General features: G+C 53.5%; 1 protein-coding gene across 2 annotated transcripts in view; it reads left to right on the top strand.

The window, feature by feature from the left end:
- Window positions 1-17,362, top strand: part of Dusp8 (dual specificity phosphatase 8) — an 18,224-nt gene extending 862 nt beyond the window's left edge. The window contains exons 1-7 of one of the 2 annotated variants that reach the window (XM_005351539.2): window positions 7-137; window positions 5,255-5,577; window positions 7,012-7,150; window positions 12,356-12,522; window positions 13,197-13,356; window positions 13,537-13,660; window positions 13,860-17,362. In XM_005351539.2, coding sequence (XP_005351596.1) covers window positions 5,347-5,577; window positions 7,012-7,150; window positions 12,356-12,522; window positions 13,197-13,356; window positions 13,537-13,660; window positions 13,860-14,940 — 1,902 coding nt within the window. In that variant the 5' untranslated portion in view covers window positions 7-137; window positions 5,255-5,346 and the 3' untranslated portion in view covers window positions 14,941-17,362. Of the gene's footprint in view, window positions 1-6; window positions 138-5,254; window positions 5,578-7,011; window positions 7,151-12,355; window positions 12,523-13,196; window positions 13,357-13,536; window positions 13,661-13,859 lie in introns of those variants that run through there. The other variant, XM_026781271.1, reaches the window with a different exon arrangement.
- Window positions 17,363-18,065: the final 703 nt, after the last annotated feature.

Here is an 18,065-nt window from a genome sequence, read left to right as displayed (position 1 = left end):
GCGACGCGCCCCGCGCGCCTCTCCGGCCCTTGCCCCGGCTGTGCGGGCCCCCGACGGGCCCATGGGTGGCGTGACAGAACGGGTGCCCTGAGCGCGGCACCAACGTCGGGGGCACCCCCACGGCAAGCGAGAGCCAGGTGAGCCGGGCGCGGGCACCGGTTCGGTTCGGAGCTGGGCCCTGGGAGTGCTGGAGGTTCACCGGGTGAGCGCCCTGCAGTAGGCTCTTTGGAGCATCGAAGAATGGATAGGTGACTCTGCCCTGCGTACGGCGCGCGCTGCGAATCCGCGTCCGTCCTGAGCTGTCTTTCTCCGCGCATTCCTTCTTATTTGGAGAGCCGTACATTAGAGACCTAGGGATTCGTGGGGGAGGGCTGAGATCCAGCACAGATCGCTGAGAGCCTCTACAAGGCGCCCCCGCTGGCGGCCAGAATAGGAGAAGGTCGTCCGCGGCAGCAGCCGGCGGCCGGCAAGATGCGAAACCTCCAACGCCAGAAGGTCGGCTCAGGCCTGTGGTAGGCTCCGTGTCTGGAGGGGAGAACCTAGGACCCCCCTCTCCGGCTCTCTGATAGCTGTCAGGTCACCCCCACTTCGGGATGCTCCATTGGCCTCTGCGGATAAAGAACATCCTTACCCGACGCAGAGGCGGCAAGCGCGATGCTGGGGGAGGGGCCCCGTACAGCCGCCTCCTGCAGCCTGTCTCCCTGTCCTATCTGCCCACCTTGGGAGGGAGCGGCCAGTCAGCCGCCACGGGTACCTGTGGGCCAATCCTTGCAGGTGGAGGGGTAAAGACAGGCCCAGATTCCACTAAATCCAACCTCTTGGGTAAATTTGCCTTTGACTCCTTGTTGGCAGGGTGTGCTGCGTTCTGCAGCAGAGAGATGGGAGCTCTGGTGATGCAGTGATGGGGGTGGGGGATCAGTGTGGCATCTGCAATGCTCTGTTGTGCAGCTTGGGGTGGGAATGGGGGTGCTTCAGACCAGAGGCATAGATTCTTTCACTGTGGGAGTGGATTCAGAATGGAAATTCCGTGACCTGTAGACCCATCCTCACACTTGCTTGTCCCCCAGGGTAGCTGGGTAGGTGAGTGTAGCCTAGGATGCCAGGCTCTGCTCGAGGAGGTCAGAGTCCCTGTGCATCCACTCCTTGGTTAACAAGCACCTGCTACAGATGAGCAGATCATGTGAGCAGGAGCTGTAGGTTCATCTTTATGTCTGACTGCTGCAGTCAGCTTAGGGACCTCAGGAGAGTTGCTGGGCAGGTTCTCTTTCCCTCTTGCCCTGTGCCCTTGGGGAGAGTTGAGGCTACCTCCAGGGACTCAATATAGATGCAGGAAGATGCTTCTAGGCAATGTGTCTAGGGCTCCTGGCAGCATCTCTCTTCTTGGGCTGATGTCCCAGCCCAGAAGTTTCAAATGGACAGGTGTTTCGGTGGGGTACATCTGTGGATCTGGAGTGACTCAGATTGCAGCTCATAGTGAAAACAGGGACAGAAGTTGAGCCCACAACAGAAGAAATAGTTATGTTGTGGTCCTAACAACCATTGCGAACCAAAGAACTCTGGCTGGAGCTCTCAGGACCACAGCTCACTCAGGCTGTCTCTTCTTGGCCTGGCCATTTGCTTGAGACAATGTTTCTGCCCCCTGGTGCAGGGGAGCCTGGCTAGAGGAGCCATGGGCTCAATTGCCATGCAGGAGCATTTGACACCCTCCCTCTCACCGGAGATGGCCTCTGCCAGGCTCCAGAAGTGCCCTGTGTGACAGTGAGCTGGCATCTTAGTATCTTGGGCCCCTAATTGCTGACTCTTTCCTGAGAGCTGCCTGACTGTGGGCAAGGATGCTCAGGCTAGACCACTGTGGGAGGGACCCAGTCTTACAAAGGCTGATGGTCCTGGCAACCATCTCTAGAAGGAGGGAATTCCTTGTTACTAGGCACTGAGAAAGAAGTAGCTTGGTAAGGATGCCACCCAGGGGACTTGAGCTTTGGTTGGTCACATAAGGACTCAGGAACTGGAACATGCTGTGTGGAAACCCCAGTGTGAATGACTGGCGCTTGGTATATGGGCACCAGGAGCTTTGGTATACAAAAGACAAGGATGCATGTGCAACTGTATACGTCAGTCTTGCTCTCCAGGAGACTGTAATGCTGTATGTATGTGCAGATGGATACATTGACACGTGTATAATTGTACTCAGGGACAAGATGGATTGTCACTATGGCATGCATCTGCCAGTGTGCAGAGGGATGTGTTCCTGTGCCCAGGAAACTGTGCCACAAGGGCTGGGCTGTGGACCTGGCCTGCAGCAATGGGGGCTGTCTGAGACTTCCCTGAGGGCCGTGGTCATTGGTTAAGCATGCCTAGGAGAGGCTTCCTCCTCCTGACTTTGGACTTAGGAATGCTTGCCTCCTGGCTCAAAATCCTTTGATGAAGGTCTACAACCTCTACTTAGAGGGTCCTTGACCACCCACAACCCCATTCAAGGCTCTGGAAGAGCAGACCGATAGCTGTTCTCCCTGGGAAGGACTGGGCAGGGAGTACTTGAGAGCATATGCTTTGCTCAGATTTTGCCTGGTCTCTCTGTGCCCTGCTGACCTTCTCAGAATTGACCCCTGTATCTCTGTTTCTAGCCCCAGTAAATTCTAGGCCTGATGCCCAAAACTGAGGAAGCCAAGGGTGAGGGTACAAAGAGATGCTGTCAGGAAGTGCTACTGAAGACCAGCACCTGTGTGAGGGGGTTCATCCAAATCTTCGCAGTGCAGTATACCGATGGTCTCAGAGGAACAGGGAGCTAGAGAGGTGCAGTGTGGGACTGGGTCCTGGGAATTAGAGACAAGTAGGACAGGGCTGGAATAAGGGGCTTTGTTGCTGTCCTTAAGTGATAGGTCGGGACTACTGGGCACCTGCCATGGAGGAGTGGGAGCGTAGAAGAGGGAGACCTGCCTGATCTGCGGAGCAGCCTGCTTAGTGGCTGCTGCAGTAGGAGCTGCCGTTGCCTGGCACCTCTGCTGTTGCCATGGTAACATCGGAGGTGCTAACTTGCTAATGAGTCCCCCTCCGCTGCAAATAACAATACTGTAATGGTTAATGGGGCTCAGCTCCGGTTCTCAGGATTCCCTGGGAGGCAGAGGAAGGGACAGGTAACAGGCCTAAGCAAAGCTGCCCCCATCCCACCTGCCACCAACCAGATCTCCCCTGCCCTTTCCTCTCAGGCTCTCAGGCTTCCCTTCCCTGCCATCCTCAGCTGCAGCTCCTTAGAGGTGCTGTGATGAAGGTCTTCAGAGGGTGCACCCCCAGCGTAGCTTCCCTCAGGGTAGTTCAAGGGCTGTTGCAGAGACTAGGGCTGCATCTTTTCTAGCTCCCCAGACTAGTCACTCTATGCTTCTCTTGATGCATTTAACCCGTCCCACTTACCTGGGAGGACGCGGAAACTACTATGGGGCAGAGCCAAGGGAATAGCAAAGGCCCTCTGTGCCCCAGCATCTTGCACTATGGTCCTTTCAAAGACCTGGGTTTTCAGACTTATTGTTCAGCCCTGCTAGTGGGAGGGCTTGCTCCTTCCTCTGACCCGGGTCCTAACCATTAGCCTGTTGTTCCCTTATGCAAGATTCTGGTTAGAGCTCAAGGAAATGTCCCCAAACAGCTAAAATAGGCGTTAAATCAGACTTCTTTCATCAGACAGAGGACCGTTTACACAAGTAGTTTATTTTCTGTGGAGCTTCCTCTGTGTGACTGGTCCAGGCCTGGCTCCCCAATGAAGGCTTGCAGAGGGGGCTGGGATATCAGGGATTAGTACCCCAAAGCTCCTACTGACTGTGTACTGCCCAGGTCCTGGAAGTTGTGCCCTTGCACCAGCATGGCAGCTCTATCTAGGCTTTCCATAGGGCCCCAGGAAAGCCAGAGGACACTTCACCCCAGAATCCCTGGCTGCAGGGGAGGATTGGGAATGGGCCATGCCAGGTGAGGGCTCAAGTCTAAAGAGCTAAGTTCTTTCCTACCCCACTACATGTGTGAGGCTAGATGGCGGAGGTACTCTTTCACTTCCCACTGCCTCCAGCCTCAAATTTTCCCATTTTAAGGCAAACTCATTGTCCTGACACTGCATGTGTGGTGGGGGCTGCAGGGGAGACAGCACCTGACAGATGAGGGGCATCAAGTCTGCTTGACAGGGCTTCTAGGTCCCTTGATGCCACCTCTCTCCAGTTCCTTCACACATTCCCCAGCCCAAGAACCTCTAGGGTCAAACAGGAGGCCCAGCAGTTCCAAGCATCCTGTATACCCAATCTTCATCTTAGAGTTGACAGCCCCCATCCCTTTGTGCAATGGGTGGAATGCACCAACCTCAGCACACAACAGAAGCTCCCAAGCACCTGGCCTTCAGCCTCCAGGAGCCCGTGAATGGGGTGTGGGGGTTGGTCCTGCCCTCCTATATACCAGCATCCAGATGATGAGCTTAAAGAACCTTTCCTGGAGATGGAGTCAAGGAATTGGCCATGCAGCACTGTGTCAAGAAAGTGGGCAAGATTGGAGAATCCCCAGCTGGAAAAAGAGCAGAGAGACAAGCTTTGTACCCTAGGGTTCTGAGAAGAAGAAAATACAGAGACCAATAGGACAGAGGTTCTAGATAGCTGCACACCAGTGCCCACAATAAGAATCCTCCTTTGAGAGCTGGAGAGATGGCTCAGAGGTTAAGAGCATTGCCTGCTCTTCCAAAGGTCCTGAGTTCAATTCCCAGCAACCACATGGTGGCTCACAACCATTTGTAATGAGGTCTGGTGCCCTCTTCTGGCCTGCAGGCATACACACAAACAGAATATTGTATACATAATAAATAAATAAAATATTTAAAAAAAAAAAAAAAGAATCCTCCTTTGGGCCGGGCGGTGGTGGCGCATGCCTTTAATCCCAGCACTTGGGAGGCAGAGGCAGGCGGATCTCTGTGAGTTTGAGACCAGCATGGTCTACAAGAGCTAGTTCCAGGACAGGCTCCAAAACCACAGAGAAACCCTGTCTCGGAAAAAAAAAAAAAGAAGAAAAAAGAATCCTCCTTTGGGGTCCTTATTTGTCCTCAGCCTTACATCAGAAGTAGGGGGTAGTCAGGGTCTCTTCTATGCACTCACCCTACTGGGTAAGGTGTTCATTCATCCATCCAGAAGGAAGGGCCCAAAGGACATGCCAGCTGCCAAACAGAGAAGCCGCTTAGGGGTCAGCTGTAGCTACTCAGATCCTGCCATCTGCTGACCAATCACCTTTCCCTCAGGTCCAGCGCCATGTACTAGGGTACCCAGAACGCTGCAAGGCCACGCCCTCCTCGCTTCAGGGGTCACCCTCCCCACTGCCTACCACCCCACCATGGCTGGGGATCGGCTCCCGAGGAAGGTGATGGATGCCAAGAAACTGGCCAGCCTGCTGCGTGGCGGGCCTGGGGGCCCTCTGGTCATCGACAGTCGGTCCTTCGTGGAATACAACAGCTGCCATGTGCTGAGCTCTGTGAATATCTGCTGTTCCAAGCTAGTGAAGCGGCGCCTTCAGCAGGGAAAAGTGACCATTGCTGAGCTCATCCAGCCCTCGACACGCAGCCAGGTACCTGTGTCCCACCATTGCATCCATAATTCCTGGGGCTGACCATTCCTGAACAAGCACGCACTTGTCACCTCTGAAGGAAACTGGAGCTCCTCGACCTGGTACCCAAGAGTCCTCTGATGAAGCTCATCCCCTTCTCTGTCCCCTAATTCCAAACTGGGTTTTTGGGGGTCACAGCTGAGAGTGCTGTAGGGCAGTCACCTTTAGTGAGACCTTCCTCTAGAAGTGGGGGAGGAGCCCCTTTGTCTACCCATCTTCAAGGCAGGGTCAGAGGGAGGAATTGCTGAATGGATATGGGAAGTGGGATTGCACAGAGGGTAGACCAGCATAGGTGCAGTCGGCTGGTGCTTTCTGAGGACAGGGACAGCTGGGTCTGGCCACTCTGACTGTAGTGAGGCCAGGAGGGAGTAACTAAGGGGATTATACTAGTCAGACCATTTCACTAGCTTCCCCATTCCTCCTGCCACCTCTCAGAGTCTTCAGTGACCCAGAATGCTCTCTGCGACCCCCAAGAAGGAACTTCCTTCCATGGAGGAAGGGACCAATTTCTCCCCAGGTCTATCCAGTGCATTGGCTGGAGAGGGACTAACCTATCCAGGAGTGTGTGTGGCCTGGGATAGCACCAACTGCTCCCACCTCCTTTGGGTTAGAGGGCCTGCCAATGGAACCAAGGCTTTGGAGAGTTTCCAGTCTCCAAACTGCCCGCATCCAAGCTATGAAGTGAGAGAACCCAGGTGGGGTGCCGCTTGTCGGGAGTCCCCCACTCCAAGGCCAGAGCTGGCTCCCTGTGGTGCCAATGAAGGGAATCCAGTGATTAATCACCCCCAGCGAGGACTTCAGCCAGAGTGTAATCCTATTGGCTGCTGATGACATCATCCGGCCTGGGGTTGACAGCTCAGCTGGCTTAAAGGCTGAGTGTGCTTGGGAGGCAGGGACATCAGCCTGTCTGAGCAAAAGGTCCCTCAACATCTGGCCCTAAGGCCTCCATAGTGGGGAGAGAGGAAGAACCCCAGCTCCTAGTTTCTGCCTCCTGACCTTGTGATATTTGGGAGGGAAGTCCTGTTACAGCCTTAGTTTCTCCATCAGGGGCTGGGGGGCAGCAAAAAAGAAAAGAGAGATACTGGTCTTCTAGGAAGCCTAGGAGCCAGCCCAGGCTCTGTGTATGTGCTCTCTGGGGCCCCGTTATACCTACCTGTATTCTTTAACATTTCAAGTTCTGGTACTTTTATCCATGAGGGGCATGGCTGCCTAGAACAGGAGCCACCCCCAATCCCTAGTCCTGTCTGGTGCAAAGCCTGATGGTGGAGCCATGGGTTTTTTTTTTTTTCTGCCTAGCCACGGGAGTGAGAAGGAGAATGGCAGCAGCCCCTGCCTCCTGTCCTTTGGCACCTTGATCTTACAAATGGCCTAACTTCTGCCCTTATGGTCCCCTAGGTGGATGCCACAGAACCACAGGATGTGGTAGTGTATGACCAGAGTACACGAGATGCCAGTGTGCTGGCAGCAGACAGTTTCCTGTCCATCCTGCTCAGCAAGCTGGACGGCTGCTTCGACAGTGTGGCCATCCTCACAGGTGAACTTCGGGAATGGGCCAGGGCTGTGGGATATACCTCCTCTTCCAAACACCCCTCCCCATGCACTTCGCTAGGACTAGAAGTGTCAGAGGAGAAGCAGAATTACTGGGACAGTAGGAGGATCCTAAGGCCTCTAGATTTCTCAAAACCCACCTCTGCCTGCAATAGCAGAAGAGGTAGACAAGCAGGAGCTCCCCCAAAACTATGCTTTTGGTAGCGAGGGAGCCGGGGACCCAGGCTACAACCGGTTTCTGTCTCAAGGAGAGGAAGTGAAGGCTTTACTTCCTGAAAACTTCAGTCTATCCCAGAACTGGTCACATAGCAGGGACCTTACTCAGACAAGGTACCAGCTGGCCACAGGTCATCTCACTACTCCATCGTGGCTGCTACTTAAGGGATCAGCAGAGTGTCTCTCTGGACTACCTGTGCTCCAAAAGCAGTCTGGCCAGCTGGCCTCTAGTCCCTACTCAGAGTCACACACACCCGCTGACTCATGTCTCGTACTCCCACTCTTCACCATGTGCTTAGACACACTCACCCTCAGGCCGCGGCTGAAAGGGCTTTTGTAGATTCTACCTCCCCGAGAGGCAGCCTAGATTCCTAAATAGCTGCTGGAGTGGGCTACTCCGGCCGGCTGGAATCTAGGCCCTTTGCTGATGCCCTCTGCCCATGCTGGTGGCCTCTGCATAGCACAGAGCTGATGGAGTATCCTCCACACCCACCCGCTGCATATGGAGTGGAATAAGTGGGTAGGTAGCCAGACCAGTTCAATGGCCCCGAAATCCCATGAGCACCATGACATCTAGCCCAACCGGAGAGGGAGGGCTGAGAAGGCCTGGACGGCTTTAGCCAGACTACTAGGTAGATGAAGCCAACCTGAGGGGCTTCGAGTGGTTTGGAGGCTCAGTATCATGGGTAGGGTGAGTTGTCTATTTGGATCTGAGTTATGTAGCATCATGCTCTGGGCCAGTATGGTTAAAGGATAGCTGTGTGTCTACGTACCGTGAGGTATCAGCCACATGCACCTCACTTCTGGTATCGGTGCAGATGATGAGCCTGTCAGAGTAGGAGTCATAATTTATTGTGCATTTGAGAATTCTTAGAACCAGGAGCCACATAGCTGTACCATAGTTCTAGCCTTCTGGGCTTAGTTTCGGAGGAAGAGGAGTTTGGACCTTTTTATAAGCTCACTAGGCCTATGGGAATACCTCCTGTATCTAACTCACCACCCTAGTCATGAACAGAAGCATGAGGTTCTTCTGAAAATGTGAAGGGCTCCAGAGCAGCGCCCTTCCTGGCCCTAGCAGGACAGCTCAAAATCTAGCAGGTTCTGTCTCTTGGGCCAAGGGCAAGGGGCAAGGACAATTTTGGAGGCTGAAGAAGTCCTGGGCTGGGATCCTCCCAAAGGATTCATCTGGACCTGGTTGTGCTCTATCCAGCCCCCTCTGCAGTTCTAGATGTCTGTCTTGCCAAGTTTGCTGGGGGGGGGTGGGGGGTGGAGTTCCTGGTCAAGGCAGTGTGAGACAGACTCAAAGTGGCAACACATTGGCCCAGCCCCTGCTGAGTTAGTGTAGAATCAGAAGCAGACTTCCGAGCAGCACACACATAGCTCTTTGGCCCCCTGGCCAAATACAACAGAGACCAGGCCTTCTTTAAACATCACCCTCTGGCTAGTGCTCACAGGAAGCTCAGGAAGATGGCCAGTGAAGGCAATAAGGAGAGGGTACTGAGAACCCAAGCGGTACCCTCACAGTGGTATTTTCTAGGGGGATGTGCCTTAGGGTTTCTTTTTGTTTTGTTTTGTATTTTGGGTTTTTTTTTTTTTTGGTTAGGTTGGTTTTGGTTTTTGTTTGTTTGTTTGTTGTTGTTTTTGACACAGGGTTTCTCCGTTTATCCCTGGAACTCATTCTGTAGACCAGGCTGTCCTGGAACTCACAGAGATCCACCTACCTCTGCCTCCCAAGTACTGGGATTAAAGGTCACCTGGCTAGTTAGAGTTTCTTTTGCAGTGAAGACACACCATGACCACAGCAACTCTTTTTTTAAAAAAAAAAAAATTATTTATTATGTATACAATATTCCGTCTGTGTGTATGTCTGCAGGCCAGAAGAGGGCACCAAACCCCATTACAGATGGTTGTGAACCACCATGTGGTTGCTGGGAATTGAACTCAGGACCTTTGGAAGAGCAGGCAGTGCTCTTAACCTCTGAGCCATCTCTTTAGCCCCCACAGCAACTCTTATAAAGGAAAATATTTTATTGGGGCTGACTTACAGTTCAGAGGTTTAGTCCATTACCATCATGGCAGGAAATGCTGCAGGAAGCAGAGTAGTACACAGGCAGACATGGTGCTGGAGAGGTTCTACATCTGGATCTGCAGGCAGCAGGAAGAGTGAGACAGTGGGCGTGCCTTGAGCATCTGAAACCTCAAAGCCTGCCCTCAGTGACACACTTCCTCCAACAACAAGGCCACACCTCCTAATAGTGCCACTCCCTGTGGGCCTGTAAGCCATTTTTATTCACACCACCACAGAGGGTAATGAACTTAGTCCCTTTTTTCCACAAGTAAAGTTAGAGTTTATTAGGGAAGAGTTTTAACCTAGATCTCAGTATGCTTTAGTTCTTTGTGCTGCTGTGTTAATCTAATCAAATGTAACTTCAGGGAGGAAGGGTTTATCTGGCTCCCCGGTATGGGTATAGCCATCATGGTGGGGAAATTAAGACTGCAGGAGCCTGAAGTAGCTGATCACATCACATCCACAATCGGGAACAGAACTGCAGATGTGGGTAGGCTGCTGCTCAACTCACTTTTTGTGTTTTGTACCATCCTGGATCCTCTGCCCAGGGAATGGCTATGTTCATAACTAAGATGGCTCTTCCCACAGTAATGAACATAATCAAGATAACTCTCTACAAGCTTGCCAGAGAAGCCTCTCCTGAGTGATTCTATATTCTGTCGAGTTAGCAATTAGCCATCACAGTGTGCATTGTTAGAGAAAGGGGGAGGGAGGAAGGGGCTTTAGCTTTTTAAACAGCAGGCAGACCCTTAGCTAGAAGCTGCTGTGACCTGTCATTGTACTATCATTGTGGAATGTGAGCCAGTGATGTCACAGCTATGAAACAAACAGGCTCTGAAGCCTGGAGATGCTGACATGTCCCAGACTCTGTTGGGTAGAGATGGCTGTAATCAGACCAAAGCAAACCTGACCATCTATAGGCTGGACCGTGCCAAGTTCATTGCACAAAGAAATGCATGATTTTATATGTGTCTCCCTGTAAATATCAGGCATGATAATGGCACTGTCTCTGGCCTCCCAAGTTCAGGGGGTAGAGGCTGTGTATGGGAATGTTCTATAGGAGAAAGAGCTTCAGGGATGGTCAGAGCATTTTCTAGGCCTCCCAGAGACTTACTAATAGCTGAGATGCACTCATTCAACCTTGGTACCCCCATTTCCAGCCACTCACATAGCCTGGGAGAGCCCCCCAAATACCTGAAGCCTCAGGCCTTGAGGTGGATAGAGTCCATAAAAGGAATCTAGAAGGGCGTGTAAGGGCCTCAGCCCAGCCTGGGAACTTTCTAAGGTTCTGAGAAGGCTGGGGTTACTATACTTGGCAGAAACATTTGAACCTCCCTCCTGTGGGTAGGGTGGACAGGGGTCTCTGGTAGAATTCCTCCTCTGGACAGGCTGTGAAGGAAAGACTAAGACCCAGGCTTCTGGCCAAGTAACGAGAAGACAAATGGGGCTGTAATCTATGGAAGAGGCTGTGCAGAGGCACCATCCCTCTAGGGCCAACCGTGAGTGGTCACAGTGCCCAGCTCAGCCTCCCCTTGGAATGTAAGCTGCAGCATTGCTGCTAGTACCACCTTCTCCTCTAAGGCCACCAAAGATAAGATTTCATTGAGGAGGTAGGGAGCAATACATCAGATATACTGGTTGAGGGGTTGTGCATACTGTCTATGAGCTGGGCCAGTGTGAAGGCAAAGGTAGAAGCTTCCCTATTCTTAGAGATTATCCAGGTCCTAGCACCTGCCTCTTTCAAGACTGGGAAAAGCAGTGTGTGTGTGTGTGTCTGTCTGTCTGTCTGTGTATGTGTGTACGTACGTGTACACACACGCGCCCAGAACCCTATCTTCACTTTCTCCCATGAGACACATTGGGTCTTAGCCCAGGCATCCTGTGCTTGGATGGTGTGACTGAGACCAGAAACTAAGCTCACTTGCTTGTCAGAAATTGGCATCACGGAGTATAGGAAGTCCCATTCTGCTGAGCTCACCTCACCATGTTAAGAGCTGGTTTTTGGATGAACCCCAGCCAGGTTAGATGTGGCTGGGTTTATTTTTACCTCTTTATAATTGTGTTTTTCTGAGTCTGTCAACAATGCTGTATGACAGGCAAAATAAGGAAACTGAGGCCAGAGGCATGCCTTGACTGAGGTCACTCAGTCAGATGTACCAGAGGAGCCAGCTTGGGTATCTCAAAATGGTGGGAGGGTTTCCTTCCCTAGCCCAGAGTCTCGATCTTGGGTGTATCTAAACAGTGGCAACAGGGAGCAAGCTGTTTGTCCCCTGGGTGCAGGCTTCCCTGTTTCTCTGTCATCTCCTGCTGGGTAGACTGGAGCCATGGCTGAACCACAAATGCCCTGTGGGCTATGGCAATTCTAGTAGGTGATGTCATGCCCAAAGAGGCCCCACCTCAGAAGCCCTTTCCTCCCAGGCCTGGCACTAGAGTCCAGGCCTGTGGCTTCCAGCCAACTGGAGTCAGGGAGGGATTGCATCAGCATTGAGAGAGGCTAAGTGCCAGCCTGGCCCCAGGCCAGTGATGTACAAGGGTTGAGAAAGAACTTGCCTTGCCATACCTGGGGAATAAGAGACCCCTGATAAGGTCTGAGCTGTCCCTTGCCTGGTTTCCATGTGCTGTACTGACAGGCCACCTTAACCCCACATTTATGGGCATCAAAGCCATGCCCCTGAGCCGGTCCCTAATTAGCCTGAGGAGGAATGTGGGCGTAGGTGCCTGCTCTCAATGGGCAGCAGCACAGCCCCCAGTGCTGCAGAGAAGGGCAAGTAGCCTGCCAGCAAGAGTCCAGGTGCTAGGCTAGAAGCGGGCTGGGCTTGGGGTCCACAGGGTGTGGCTAAGCCCAGAGGAACTCTGCTGCCCTGGCTGGCCAGCCTCCTTAAAAACCTTCTGTGTCTCCTCCCACAGGGGGCTTCGCCACCTTTTCCTCCTGCTTCCCAGGCCTCTGTGAGGGAAAACCTGCCACCCTACCATCCATGAGCCTCTCTCAGCCCTGCCTGCCTGTGCCCAGTGTGGGCCTGACCCGTATCCTGCCTCACCTCTACCTGGGCTCTCAGAAAGATGTCTTGAACAAGGTGAGTGCACGGGGGTGGGGGTGGGGGGGGTATGTGGCACCACTGATGGTGTAAAGAGGCAGGATCTGGAATTGGGTCCTAAGGTAGTGTGAAGGGAAGAGCAGGTGATAGATGAGTATGGGGTGGGACCACAGGAGGACCCAGAGCCCCAACACACTGGACCACAGCATGGCCCAGGGAGGAACCCAGTGAGGCTAGGTGGAAGAGCAGGCTCCCGGACTCCTCTGTGGTGGGGCGCTGGAAGCCTACATGCCAAACTGCTTCTGTCACTGGGCCACTGGCCAGCTCTGAAAGAATCCCATGTTTTAAAAATGGCGAGGAGGGGAAAGGATGAAGGCACCGCCCAGGCAACCATAAAATTCCTAGGAGCCCAATGCAGTCTGTAGGTGTGGCTTGCAGCAGCCATCCTTCCTATACCGATCAGTGGGCTCAATCAATGGTTGAGGTGAGAAGGGGTTCCTGGGGCCAGTCTTTCCCATATAGCAAGATCCTGAACAAAATCTAAGGCTCAGGAGCATCACAAGACTTTAAAGTCCTTCTATTCTGCAGAAAGAGGGGGAGGAGGGAGGGAGGGAGGGAGGGAGGGAGGAGAGAGACTGAGACTCTCGGCTCCTCCTCTAGGGGCTTTGCTTTTCTCTGCTACCCCATTCTGACCCATCTTCCTATCCCTCCAGGATCTGATGACCCAAAATGGAATAAGCTATGTCCTCAATGCCAGCAACTCCTGCCCTAAGCCGGACTTCATCTGTGAGAGCCGTTTCATGCGCATCCCCATCAACGACAACTACTGTGAAAAGCTGCTGCCCTGGCTGGACAAGTCCATTGAGTTCATTGGTGAGGGGAGGGGAGGGTGTGTCTGTCTCTATGGGACGGGGAGGCTGGCTCGAGGGAAGAGTGGGCAGAGGGGAGTCACCCTCACCGTCTGCCATAGGGAGGGTAGGGGCCAACCTTGGGCAGGGAGAAATAGTGCAATCTCAGTCCTCACCTGGTCCTCCACCATCCACCTGCCCCCAGATAAAGCCAAGCTGTCCAGCTGCCAAGTCATTGTTCACTGTCTGGCTGGCATCTCTCGCTCTGCCACCATCGCCATCGCCTACATTATGAAAACCATGGGCATGTCCTCGGACGACGCATACAGGTACTCCTCCCCTCCCACGTCCTAGGGACCTGGAACTCCACAACCAATGGCTAACAGTGTTGCCCTCCCTTCCTCTCTCCACCCACTACTGCCCTGGCAGGGAGGAAAAACCAGAACCCAACACAAAGCTTGGGTACCTCAAGGCACAGGGGGAAAATCAGCACAAGCCTGTTCTGACAAATTTCTCTTGCTTGTCCAGGTTTGTAAAGGATCGGCGCCCCTCCATCTCTCCCAACTTCAACTTTTTGGGCCAGTTGCTGGAGTACGAGAGGAGTCTGAAGCTGCTGGCTGCCTTGCAGAGTGATGGACCTCACTTGGGGACCCCTGAGCCCCTCATGGGCCCGGCAGCAGGTATCCCACTGCCCCGGCTGCCACCATCTACCTCAGAGAGCGCTGCCACTGGGAGCGAGGCAGCCGCTGCAGCCAAGGAGGCCAGCCCAAGTGCTGGAGGGGATGTTCTGATCCCCAGCACAGCTCCAGCCACCAGCGCACTGCAGCAGGGCCTGCGTGGCCTGCACCTCTCCTCTGACCGCCTCCAGGACACCAACCGCCTGAAGCGCTCCTTCTCCCTGGACATCAAGTCAGCCTATGCACCCAGCAGGAGGCCTGACTTTCCCGGCCCACCGGACCCCGGCGAAGCTCCAAAGCTCTGCAAGCTGGACAGCCCATCTGGGGGAACACTGGGTCTGCCCTCGCCCAGTCCGGACAGCCCAGACTCTGCTCCAGAGGGGCGTCCACGACCCCGCCGGCGACGGCCCCCAGCCAGTTCTCCGGCCCGCTCCCCGGCTCATGGCCTGGGCCTGAACTTTGGAGACACGGCCCGGCAGACTCCGCGGCATGGCCTCTCGGCCCTGTCGGCACCCGGACTACCCGGCCCTGGCCAGCCGGCTGGCCCCGGGGGCTGGGTGCCGCCACTGGACTCCCCTGGCACACCGTCGCCGGACGGACCCTGGTGCTTCAGCCCGGAGGGCGCTCAGGGACCGGGCGCCGTGTTCTCTGCCTTTGGCAGGGCGAGTGCTGGTGCACCTGGACCGGGTGGCGGCGGCAGCAGCAGTAGCAGCAGCGACCTGCGGAGGCGGGAGGTGCTGCGGGCTGAACCCCGGGACGTGCGGACCGGCTGGCCTGAGGAGCCTGCTTCAGATACACAGTTCAAGAGGCGCAGCTGCCAGATGGAGTTCGAAGAGGGCATGGTGGAGGGGCGGGCACGCGGCGAGGAGCTGGCAGCTCTAGGCAAGCAAGCCAGCTTCTCGGGTAGTGTGGAGGTCATCGAAGTATCGTGACCCTTCAAGAGTCCCTGAGCCCCCGCTCCAGCTAGGCCAGGTATAAATATATATTATATATAACACACAGAAAGGTAAATGGTTTTACTGCAATTTTTATCAAGAAGTAAATATTTCAATTTTTTATTTATTTAAGCTAGTGATCTGGCAACTGTGCGGGGCAGTCCTCAAGCTCTGTTTTTACTGTCTGATATTTAAACTGAAACAGGTTTCTAAGCAATATGAGGCCACCTTCAATCCCAAACTGGATTGACAGGCCTGGGCCCCTCCTTCCCCCCCCTCCCCTCTGGAAATAGTACTGACCTTGCAAAGAGCTGCCCAGCTTTCCTGCACTTTTTACATAAGAAAAGGGGGAAAAGGAGAAAGATAACCCTTATTTGCCACAAACTGAGCCGCAGACCCCTTGCCTTTCCTTTCCTTCCTCTCCTGGTCTCTCCTCTCCTGTCTTTCATGTCTTGGGCTCTGTAGCAAAGCCATAGATAGGTAAGGGGAGGGGGAGACCATAGTGTCCCTGCAGAAGGCCCCACTAGCAGCCCCCCACACACACCTCAAGTTGCCAAGTCTTAGTGGCATAGGGGTATCCTCTCTGCCTGTCCATTACCCCAGGGATGTTCCTTGGCAGGTCTTGGTGGGCACTGGGCCCAATGGACCAGAGTTTTCAGGGAGACTTGGACAAGAGGTGTGGGGGGGGTTCCTGAGAGCCAGATGAGGTAGCCCCCAAGGCAAGGATGGAGTAGACAAAAGAGCTCACACTCCTGCAAGAGTGAGATCCAGTTCCTCAAAAGGGCCCAGGAGGCCATTCAGAGGAGGAGTCTCTCTTTCCTTTGCAGATGCTCTTGCCCATTGGGAAGCCCAGTTAGACTCCCCAGCATGGACTGGGGTAGTGCCCAATGCTGCAGGCAGGGGCAGCTAGGCTAGCTGGGGCTGGCAGGGGCTAGCTCTGCTGGTCAGAGGGGAGTTCTGGGTCCAGTATAAATGGGAGTAGATTCACGCTCTCCTTCTAGGTTCTTCCTGCCCCTGGAAGGACCTGGAATTCAGGTGCACCTGCAGGTTGAGGGGCCTCTGGAGCAGGCCTCCTTACAGATGGAGTCAAGCACCTACCAAGCACGTGGGTTTCCAGGAAGTGGGAATCCTCAGCTTTGGGAGAACTCTCTCCAAGCAGAGAAATACCCCATCTAGACACAGAGATGCTGGGGAAGTCCTTGGTGACTACCCCATCCCCACAGGGGCTTCTCAGGAGAGAGTCCCCCTGTGTGTTCCCTTCCCAGGGTACTTTCCCACTGTCTTCAAGATGAGATTCTAGCCTCCACCGAAGGTGGCTTTTTTTTTTCTTTTTCTTTTCTCTTTTTCTTTTTTGGCTCAGAGCCAATCTAGAAGCAAGGACAGGAGAAAAGTACCAACCACCCTTGCTGAATATCCTCTTGGATCATTTGGGACCCAAAGGTTTGAGGCAGAATAAGGGTTCTTGCCCTAAGAGCTCCTCAAGTGTGTGAGTGGGGCTGTCCTTCGAGGAAGAAGCCAGGGGCTCGGTAATAGTCCTGGAGAAAGACCTGGGGTGGCACCTTTCTACCCCACCTCCCTTGCTGTGTCCTTCTGTTTGTTCTTTTGACCACTACCCTGTGTTCCTGTCATTCTCCTTAAGCAAAAGTCCTGTTGCAGTTCTCTTGACCCCACCCGTCCTGATCCCTGAGAAAATAAGATATTGTTGTATTTGCAATCTATGGATTAGAGGTTTAAGTATTTATTATTATTATTATTATTATTGGTTAATTATTATTATTATTAATTATGTAAATTTCCCTCCTGTCTGTCATTGAATTTCTAAGGTGACCCTGGGTGTGGAGGATGCACTGGCTTCCCCCTCCTTGCCCCCACCCTACTGCTGTCCAGGAGATAGTAGTATGTGGCCACCAGTCGGACCCTGAAGATCCCCCTTGGGTCTGGTCCCTCCCCTCTCTCTGTGGAGATATGGCATCTATCCTGGACACATGGGGCCCATTAGCCTCAGTCTGTCTCTGTTCTCCCTCATGGCCCTGGTCACCCTAAAGTGAGCAGACAAGATGGAGGATAAGGTCCCAGCTGCCTGCTCTGATACAGGGTGGAGAGAGGTGGAGCATAGGCCTTCCCTGGTGGCTTTTCATCCACTGTCCAACATGTGGAGGATATAGGGTCCTCCTGAGCCTCTCTTGCTCTCTTACCCCTCATATCTGGTCACTGCCTGGCACTGGAATGACCCAGAATGCACCTGGCTCCTCCTGTTGTTTTCTGGAAAGTCCAGTATAGGAGAGGTAGCTGGTCCCTTGCCCAAAGACCAGGGTGCCAGCTTCCCCCTTGGGACCTTTCCCCATGAGGCTGCACTTTCCCATCCCTCCTTTTGTATTTGAAACAATGTGTTGTAATAAATCATAAGAACGATGTTTTCCCCAGGCCTCTGCTGCCTCTTTCTTAGGGCTGGTTGTGGGAGAGGTTGGACACTGGGGGCGGGGGCAGTCTGGAGGTTCCAGGAGTCAAGGGCCTGGTAGGTTGTGCCTGCAAAGTGGGCAGAGGGAAGAATCTGAGGCTTATCCTTGGTAGACCAGGTATAGAGGAGGGGCATAGGACCTGGAATGAACTCCTAGGATGTAAACTACCCATTTTATTATCTGCTTTTTTTATGACTGAAAACTAGGTAACTTTAAATATCAGTTTGCAGGCTGGGGAGATGCTTCAGTCAGTACAGTGTTTGCTGGGCAAGTACCTGAGTTGGATCACCAGAAGCCAGGTACGCTGGCATGCACTTGTAATCCCAGTAGTGGGAGGCAAACAGAAGGATCTTGGTGCTCCCTGGCCAAGCCTAGCCTACTTGGTGCCCCAGGCCAACTTGTTTATGTCTCAAAATGCAAGTTGAATGGCACCTGAGGTTGATCTCTGTGCACATACACATGTAAACTGCATATGCATGTGCACACACAAGAGCCCAATTCACTTGTCAACTCCCCTCCCAAGACAATCCTACTGAAAACAGCTTACTCCTTGCCTTTTCACATACACATACCCCACCATGGTCTTTTCAACAGACACAGGGTTTACAAGGAATTCTTTTACGTGACATGAGCACCAAAAGCATGCTGACAGTGCTGAATTCT

This window comes from Microtus ochrogaster, chromosome 8 (assembly GCF_000317375.1).
Source record: "Microtus ochrogaster isolate Prairie Vole_2 chromosome 8, MicOch1.0, whole genome shotgun sequence".
In the NCBI taxonomy this organism is placed as follows: Eukaryota; Metazoa; Chordata; class Mammalia; order Rodentia; family Cricetidae; genus Microtus; species Microtus ochrogaster.
The sequence above is the reverse complement of the archived record's forward strand: the minus strand, read 5'-3'. Positions and strand labels throughout refer to the sequence as shown.